The sequence below is a fragment of the Camelina sativa genome, chromosome 18 (genome assembly GCF_030686135.1).
Source record: "Camelina sativa cultivar CO46 ecotype springtype chromosome 18, ASM3068613v1".
Taxonomy (NCBI): Eukaryota; Viridiplantae; Streptophyta; class Magnoliopsida; order Brassicales; family Brassicaceae; genus Camelina; species Camelina sativa.
Genome location: NC_141897.1, coordinates 4,983,656 through 4,993,844, shown reverse-complemented (window position 1 = coordinate 4,993,844; position 10,189 = coordinate 4,983,656). Strand labels below are relative to the sequence as shown.

Genomic DNA, 10,189 nt, shown 5'->3' with positions numbered 1-10,189 from the left:
CAGAGCTCCGGACACTATTTCCTTTATTTGTCATCAATTTTTTATAATATTTACATTTATATCCCATTGTATTTTTCCAAAAATACAATTAACACCTAAAATTAAATTTTAATATTCTCTTTCTAACTTAATTATATCCTTTAATTATATTACATAAAATCTTTCAAATAAATTTTAAAAACTCTTTGTTCATGATAATACAAGATTGATATTACAATAATTCTCACGGGTCAAATTTTAACTATTATACAAAAATTATATATAATTTTAATATATACTACACAATTGAATTTTAGATTTCAATTATCAATAAATATAATAGATTTTGTGAATAAAAATTACATAAAAACATTTAATAATTATTCTATACTGTACTATATGCGGGTTGTTACATAGTATAAATTTATAATCCTTAACATATTTTCAAAGTTACGTGTTTAGTCAAAGCTCACATTATCATATAACAAGATATCATATGCAGTAGAAAAACAATTTGAAATGAATCATTTATATATAATGGGTTTGATTGATGAGAAAAGCATAATAGCATATAGAATAATTCTATAAATATTTTTTTTAAACAGGAAAAAAAAAATATTACAACAAAGTGTACGCAGGATTCGTCTGAAACTTGAAAGATTCTATATAATTAAGAACCTCACTAGTCAGTAGTCACTACTACAAAAAAGTCTACAACTAGTTATTAAAAAGCTACCGACAATCATGGTTAGATCATAAATCATATCCATAAAGAATATAACATCATTACATCGCGTAAATTAAAGATTAACAATACTCAGACGAACTTTCACTATCAGAATATCAATTCAATACAAACAATAAATAATTAACAAAAGCAACATCACTCCAATACCAAAAGGTCCAAAAGGTAGATAAAATTATATAATCATAACAGTTAATGCAAACAAAATTATAAAATCATAGTTAATGCGAATATATGTCAGGTTTTTTTTTTCCTCTTAAATAAAAAAAGTCCCCACCACTAGTACATAAAAAACAAACAAACTTTCAATTTTCCGACCAATCAAAATTAACTGTTATATTAAATAACAGTTAATTTTTATATTTTTTATAATACTAATCTTAGAGTAAACGAGTCACACCGATCAAGAAACATATTAATATAATCATATAAAGACCCCAAGAAATCTCACCGAACTTTCATTTTACTCCAATCTCTCTCTCTCTCTTCAAGATCTTTCAAAGTTTACTCTTTTATTCTCCATTAGAGGATGAGCTTGTTCGTATAGTAAGTTAATGGATCTATCAAACCGTAGCAACCTCCTCCGGGATCTGAGCTTCTCACCTCCGCCGCCGCCGCCTGTCTTCCACCGTGCGAGCTCGACAGGGACGAGTTTCCCTATCTTAGCCGTTGCGGTGATCGGAATCTTAGCCACAGCATTCTTACTGGTAAGCTATTATGTTTTCGTTATCAAATGTTGTCTCAACTGGCACCAAATCGACATTCTTCGTCGGTTCTCCTTATCTCGAAGGCGACACAACAACCAAGATCCTTTAATGGTTTACTCTCCAGAGTTCAGAACCCGTGGTCTTGATGAATCTGTCATTAGAGCAATCCCAATCTTTAAATTCAAGAAGAGAGACGATCAAAACGACGGCGTTTTTACAGGAGAAGAAGAGAAGAGTTTTCAAGAATGCTCTGTTTGTTTGAATGAGTTTGAAGATGAGGAGAAGTTGAGGATTATCCCAAATTGTTGTCATTTGTTTCATATTGACTGTATCGATGTATGGCTTCAGAACAATGCCAATTGCCCTTTGTGTAGAGCTAGGGTTTCTTCTGACACAAGTTACCCTCCGGATCGGGTTTCTGCTCCGAGCACTTCTCCCGAGAATCAGGTCGTGTTAAGAGGTGAGAACGAGTATGTGATCATTGAGCTAGGGCATAGCATTGGTAGTAACAGAGATAGTCCGAGAAACGGAAGGTTACTTATGGAACAAGAAAGGTCAAACTCAGGTCACCTAATGAGCGAAGACACTCTCAATTCGATCAGTCCATCTCCAAAGAAGCTTGACCGTGGAGGGCTTCCAAGGAAATGGAGAAAGCTTCAGAAGGTCACGAGTATGGGGGACGAATGCATCGACATAAGAAGAGGTGAAGACGAGCAATTTAGCAGTATTCAGCCCATTAGAAGATCAATCTCAATGGATTCATCGGCGGATCGACAGCTTTACCTGGCGGTTCAAGAAGCGATTCGGAAGAACCGAGAAGCTCAGGTGGTCGGAGACGGAGGAGGATGTAGCAGTAGTGGCAATGTTAGTAATTACAAAGTGAGGAGATCTTTCTTCTCTTTTGGGAGCAATCGTCGTTCTAGAAGTTCCTCCATATTGCCTCTTTATTTTGAACCCTAATGGGCCGCTCTGCTTACCTGTCTAGTTTTCTTGTTTCTTTCTACATTTGTTTTTGTTATTTCATTTTCAATATTTTTGAGATAGATTTTATTATTATTTGGTCGGTGAGAGGTAGGCGAGAAAGGTATGTTTAGATTTTGATGTCAAAATGTTGTTCAAAAAAAAATATATATATATATTTAGATGTCAAAAAAAGGTCGATGAGTTTTATGTGAGAGAGAAGATATTATTTGACTATCTAAGTTTGAAAAACTCAAAAACTTGCTTTACACAAACAAACAAAAAAACTCATGGAGGGATTCACACTTCTACATCAAAATCTGATATCCCAACAGTAAATGCATAACATACCATTCGTCGTGATGTTCACCATCGTGCAGCACAATACCATTCGTCGTGATGTTCACCATCGTGCAGTACACACTTTGTTAAACATACTTTAACATGAACCCCAAGATCTTAAACATCTATATTAATCACATAATAGAATCATAAAGAGGATTAAAGTAATACCTCCACTCATTGTAGAAATGATGCTTTTTTGAATTATTTCTTCTTCTTCAATGGCTTGAAGGCTTGAAAAGAAACTCTTAGATGATCTTTAGGTGGAAGATAAGATTTTTCTCCCTTTTCCTATAAACTCTTTTATTTATGTGTTGTTTTGTTCTTGTGATGATTTGTGATGGAGCAAACCATCTATTTATAGGAGGGAAGATGACCTTACTCCTCATAAGGGTTCTTTAATATGAACCCCAAGATCTTAAACATCTATATTAATCACATAATAGAATCATAAAGAGGATTAAAGTAATACCTCCACTCATTGTAGAAATGATGCTTCCTTGAATGGTTTCTTCTTCTTCAATGACTTGAAGGCTTGAAAAGAAACTCTTAGATGATCTTTAGGTGGAAGATAAGGTTTCTCTCCCCTTTCCTATAAACTCTTTTCTTTATGTGTTGTTTTGTTCTTGTGATGATTTGTGATGGACCAAACCATCTATTTATAGGAGGGAAGAGGACTTTACTCCTCATAAGAGTTTTGTCTTCTAATTTAATCTCAACCATCCATCATAGTAGAGATGAAGACAATTGTGACAAGTGTGAGAACAAGTGTCTAACATTGCTTCAAACACAACATGCAACTTCACACTTTTTCTCTTATAAGCTTTAGCATGACATGTAGCTTAGCACTTGTCCTTATAAGTATAAACATGACACTTAGCTTAACACCTGTCATTTTGGTTCCCCAATGATGAAAAACAAAATATAACAAACTCAATTAAATAACCTACTAACTATAAGACCACATACATGGGTAAAGAAAATAATTATTTTCTTACATTCTCCCACTTGGTCGTTAGTATAATGGTTTTATTCGGGAATCATAAGGCCGACATAATATGTTATATTTTTCATTTGGTCTTTCATAAGTGTCTTAGCTAATTTTGTAACCAGTAAGAGTCATGGCGGTCACACATCATTTTGCAACATGATTCCTTCCATATAATACTACATTGACTACTTTTCATAGCTAGACCATAAACATTATTCCATAAGTAGGAGTTATCTTTAATGGTCTCTTTGATGTCTTTTAAGACGTATTCTGTTATCAATAATTCCAACAAAAAATAATGTGTGCGCACGTTGGAAACAAAATAGAAGATGTAAAAGTCATATGAGAGCTCTTATAAATGTCAAACATAGGCTAAAACATTATCAGACAACATAATTAAGTGCTATCCTCCAGACCCATACTTTCTGCATGCTTCATAAATGTCTTTGGAGGTAATGCTTTCGTAAATATGTATGCAACCATTAGCTCAGTGCCTATGTGTTCAATGACAAACTTTTCTCTTTTAACATCTAGCTTTAATGATAGATATTTGAGTTCCATATGCTTGGCTCCTTTAGATATCCTATCATGCTTAGAGAAGAAGATTGCGGCTTGATTGTCACAGTAAAGAGTTAGAGGTTTGTCAACAAAATTCAAAACCCCAAACTCTGACATGAAATTCCGCAACCATGTTCCTTGAATAGAAGCCTCATAACATGCTACATATTCAGCCTCCATGGTGGATGTATAAATCAATTATGACTTCTAGCTTTTCCATGAAATGGCACCTCCACCAAGGAGATACACATAGCCGAGAGTACAATGCCTTGAATCTTCACATCCACCAAAGTCTGAGTCTGAAAATCCAACCATCTGTGGATGTGTTGATTTTCGATATGTCAACATGTAGTTTCTTGTTCCCTTTAGATATCTCAAAACTTTCTTCGCAGCTTTCCAATGAGCAAGTCCTGGGTTACTCTGAAAGCTACCCAACATTCCGACTGCATGACTAATATCAGGTCGAGTGCAGACGTGTGCGTACATCAAACTTCCCACAAGAGATGCATAAGGGTACTTTTTCATTTCATTATGTTCCATTTCGTTCTGTGGACATTGCTTAAGGTTAAGCTTGTCACCCTTTTGCATAGGAACATTATTAGAAGAACACATCATCATGCCAAATCTCTAAAGAACTTTATCAATATATGCTTTCTGAGACAATCCTAAAATTTCTAGTGATCTATCACGGAATATTTCAATTCCTATCACATAGGATGCCTCACCCATATCTTTCATATCAAAGTTCTTAGAGAGATAACTCTTAGTCTCATGTAGTAGACCAAGATCATTACTGGCTAATAAGATGTCATCAACATACAAAACCAAAAAGATGAACTTACTCCCACTGATCTTCAGGTATATACATGGATCCACAACGTTTTCTTTGAAACCGAATTTCATGATGGTTTCATCAAACTTTAGATACCATTTCCTCGAAGCTTGTTTCAGTCCATATATTGATTTCTTCAATTTGCAAACCATATATTCCTGACCTTCGATTATGAAGCCTTCAGGTTGGCGCATATAGACTTCTTCTTGCAATTCTCCATTAAGAAAGACAGTTTTCACATCCATTTGATGTAATTCGAGATCATACTGAGCTACTAATGCCATGATAATATACAGGTGAAAAAGTCTCACTATAATTGATGCCTTCCTTTTAACTAACCCTTTGGCTATCAGTCTGGCTTTATATCGTTCTACATTGCCATTACAGTCGAGTTTGGTCTTAACGATCCACTTACACCCGACTACTTTGTGTCCATCAGGCAATGGAATGATGTCCCAAACTTCATTCTTAACCATGGAGTCTATTTCATCTCTATTGGCATCAATCCATTTATCAGAATTAACATCCTTCATGGCATGTGAATAAGAAACCGGATCTTTAATGTTTTCTTCTCCAGATTCTATTTGATAAATCACAAAGTCATCGGAAATAGCAGATCTCCTCTTACGAGTTGATCTTCTTAATGTTGGTTCCTCTTGTGCTTCATGATCATTATTGGCAAGATTTTCATCATGGAGTGTGTGATCACTTAATGGGGTTTCCTCATTGTTTAAAGGTTCAACAATGCTAGGAACCCCAACATTCAGAACTAAGGGTAAATGAATATCATCCCTAGTTTCCTGAATAGTTATATCACGAACTTTATTACTCCCACTAATCTCACAATTATCAAAAAATATGGCATTATTGGTTTCTACTATTCTCGTACTATGGGATGGACAATAAAATCTATATCCTTTAGACTTCTCACGGTAACCTATAAAGAAACCACTGATCGTTCTGAAGTCTAATTTCTTTTCATGTGGATTGTATATTCTTACTTCAGCTGGACACCCCCAAACTTGGAGGTGTGACAGACTAGGTTTCTAGCCTTTCCACAGTTCAAAAGGGGTCTTTGAAACTGCTTTGCTTAGTACCCTATTCAAAATATAGACCGCAGTACGTAATGCGTCCATCCACAAGGATATAGGTAGGTTAGCATGACTCATCATAGATTTAACCATTTCCATATAAGTATGATTACGCCTTTCAGCTACACCATTCTGCCATGGAGAACCAGGCGTTGTGTACTGCGCAACAATTCCTAATTTTTGAAGGAGTATGGCAAATGGTCCAGGATGTTGTCCTGTTTCATTATATCTGCCATAAAATTCACCACCTCTATATGACCTTATGATTTTCACCTTTCTATCTAATTGCCTCTAAACTTCATTAATGAATGCTTGTACAACATCCACAAACTGAGATTTTTCATGCAACAAATAGAGATAACAATAACATGAATAATCATCGATAAAAGTGATGAAGTACTTTTCACCTCCAAAAGATGGAACGTCAAATGGTCCACAAATATTTGTATGTATGATTTCAAGAAGCTGTGTACTTCTTGTGGCTCCTTTCTTAGTGTGTTTAGTTTGCTTACCTTTAATGCAATCTATACACATTTTCTTATTGGTAAAATCAAGATTCAGAATGACTCCATCTTTTACCAATCTTTTAATTCTTTCAGAAGAAATATGTCCTAATCTTTTATGCCACAAGAAATATGAGTCATTAGTACATTTTTTATTTTTAAGTCTACTTTCATAATACAAGGAGAGATGTGTCTCATAAGGTTGATCAGCCAGTTTTAACATATAAAGACCATCAACTAATATTCCAGAACCAATTCGTTTCGAGTTCAGAAATATATGAAAACAACCATCTCCTTGAGTAGATTTAAAACCAGCCAAATCAAGTTTGCTTACAGAAACTAAATTACGGGAAATAGATGGAACATAAAGAGTCTGATATAAATCTAGACAAAATCCACCATCTAAAATGAGACGATAGGTCCCAACAGCTTCAACTGGTGCCTTGTCTCGATTTCCCATCAGTAAGTAGTTTTCACTTGAATTTATGGTCTGGATCGTAAGGAATCCATGTACGGAATTTGTTACATGTACATTAGCACCGCTAGCAATCCACCAAGTTTTGGAAGAAACATAAGTAAGATTAGATTCGAAAAAGCTTACGGAACCCATAGGATTACCTTTCTTTTCGAACCATTCTATTCGTTTAGGGCAATCTTTCTGAAAGTGTCCAACCTTTTTACAAAAGTTGCACATGTAATCTTTCTTTTCCTTTTTCTTCGGATTAATTTGAGCATAATCGTTCATTGTGGGTTGTGCTCTTTGATGGCTCTTTTTATGCCTAAACCCAACTTTAGGTCTAGCTCATTGAACATGACGGAAAACTTTAATTCCTTCACGACCAAGTCTAGCCTTCTCTTGGACTAGTTTATTAGCCAATTCATTAGATGTCCACCTTTCATCAATTGCATTATAATTGATCTGAAAGGGTCCATATTGAGGAGGTAGTGAATTTATGATAAATTGGACAAGAAATGAGTCGTCCACACTCATTCCTAAATTCTTTAGTTTAGCCGCAAGGTTGGTCATTTCAATGCAATGTTCATGCATAGACTTTGTCCCATCATAATTAATGGTTGTAAGATCTGCCATAAGTTTTCCTGCAAGGGATTTGTCTGCAGTCTTAAACCGTTCTTCTATAGATGCTAGATAATCTATAACTTTATCTGCATCTGGAAGGGAAGTTTTGATATTGCTATTACTACAAGAAAACAATCAATTTGCTAGGAATATTTGCGAGGGAAATTATCCCTCGCAAATTTGCCTTGGAATTGCGAGACATTTGCTACAAATGTCAAAATCCATAGCAAATTCCTCGCAAATTTGCGATGGGATGTGTTCTCGCAAATCTGCTACAAATTTGAGAGGGATATACGAGAGATTTGTAAGGATATTAATATTCCTCGCATACCCATCGCAATATTGCGACAACTTTGCGAAGATAAAATCTATAGCAAATTTGCGAGGGATATACGATGGAATTATGAGTGCCATCGCAAATCCATAGCAAATTGAGAAAAAAAAAATTATAAAAAATTATAAAATATAACTAAAATAATTATAGAACCATTTGCGAGGAATTTGCTACTGTCTCTCGCAATTCTCTTGCAAAATTTCTGTAAAACATTCAAAATTTTTATTATTTACTTTCAAAATATGTTATATAATAAACATTGGCAGTATTCTTTTTTATGTAAATCTAAGGATTTTTAAATTTGTTAGCAAAAAGTATAATAATTATTAGTTTTTTTTCTTTAAAAAAAAACAAAATTAAGTGTTAATAATGTTTAAAAAGAGTTATATGGGTTTTATTAACTTAAGAAAATGAAAATTTCTCATTGGCTAATCCATAAAGACAAGGATTGCACTTTAATAACATCATCCACCGTAGATAAGCTTAGATCCAACGGACCAAATCTACTCTTTCTTTTTCACTTCTTCTTCTTCTTCTAGTTGATCTCCTTCCCGAGATCTCATTAATTAGGACACAAAAAACTCAAACCAGTTAATCCATTCACCATTATCCCTTCTCATTCTACAATTCTCGAAGCTCCATCTGCAACCTTCCGCCATTTAACACCTCCACATCTTGAAGTTCCCATCGTCATTCATTGCAACAAATATTGAACGCTGTTCACCACCATTACAGCTCGAAGTTCTCGCCGTCGTTCACCACCACCACAAATCAAAAGTTCACCACCGTCGCATCTCATCCTCCGTCATCGCGTCTCATATTATCAAATATCGCATCTCATATCCACTGCTGCTGCCTCTTCTCTCTGCCACCATATTCTCGATCTCCCTTTGCCATCATATCTTCCGGTGCTATTTACCCTCGCCTCCGCCGCAAACCACAATCGTTGACAATACATAATATATGTCTATACAAATCTGTATTTTTTTGTTTTTTGAAATTAATTTTTAATAAAAGAAATCATTATTTTTTTTATTTTGGTAAAATTATCAAATTTTAAATAAATTAACATAATTTCTTAAAGAATATTAATTATAATTTTTTTATATAATTATTTATGATCCCTCGCAAATCCATAGCAGAAATATAATTTTTTTTGGAACAATAAATATATAATTATTTTAAAAAATGTCGCAAATCTATAGCAATTCTTGCGAGGGATTTACTAGACATATTTTGCGAGGTATATGTTACGGAAGATTTTCCTCGCAAAATTTGCGAGGATTTTACGAGATTTTTAATTTGCGTGAAGCAAATTGCGAGGGATTGTCTTTTCTCGCAAATCCCGTGCTATAGGCTATTTGCGAGGGAATTGCTAGGAAATCTTCCCTCGCAAATAGTTTGTTTTCTTGTAGTGTAGCTATGGTCATTTTTAAAAACATCATGCTTAATCAGTTCGCTTTCTCCCAAGATTTATGGAGGGCATTTTCTTCCGAGTCAAAATCTCAAAAGTCCCTAAAAAATTTCTCACAATCTCAAAACTCCCTTCTTTAAAACTCTTTTCTTTTTTTAATTATTTTTAATTCAAGAAACTGGTATTTTACTATGATACCCTAAAAAAAACAAAACAATTACGTTGAAAACCTGGGTTTAATCCACCCACCCAAGTTCTATTGGATTTAATCCAATATATATATAAAAATATACTTAAAACAAAAAAAATTTAAAATTAAACTAGATAAATTTTTTAATTTCATCGTCTTCTTCCTTTTCTCAAACTCTTTTCACTTTCTTTGATTTCAACGGTAGCGACGATAAACAACGACGGCGAGGATGAGCGATCTTTGGAACCAACCTAGAAAGAAGAAACGATGGCTCCATTCTTTCTCTTTCAGAACTCGATCCAATCCCTAAAATCTGAGAAATTTTTGAAATTAAAACTGCAATATCAAAATTGATTTTGTGAAACTTGAGAAAATAGGTATTTTGCTATGGTGTTCAATTAATAAGGAAGATGGGTCTAAAATACAAGCTTTGGAATTATAATTGGTGAATTCTGGGTTTATGTT

General features: G+C 34.2%; 1 protein-coding gene across 1 annotated transcript; it reads left to right on the top strand.

The window, feature by feature from the left end:
• Nucleotides 1-1,049: 1,049 nt before the first annotated feature.
• On the top strand, nt 1,050-2,487 carry LOC104760608 (RING-H2 finger protein ATL16). Its single transcript, XM_010483560.3, has one exon. It carries the CDS (start codon nt 1,279-1,281, stop codon nt 2,389-2,391), a length of 1,113 nt encoding a protein of 370 aa, XP_010481862.2. The 5' UTR covers nt 1,050-1,278; the 3' UTR covers nt 2,392-2,487.
• Nucleotides 2,488-10,189: the final 7,702 nt, after the last annotated feature.

Excerpts from the sequence above, each read along its gene's own strand:
- LOC104760608 (XM_010483560.3), top strand. The coding sequence starts at position 1,279 with ATGGATCTATCAAACCGTAGCAACCTCCTCCGGGATCTGAGCTTCTCA.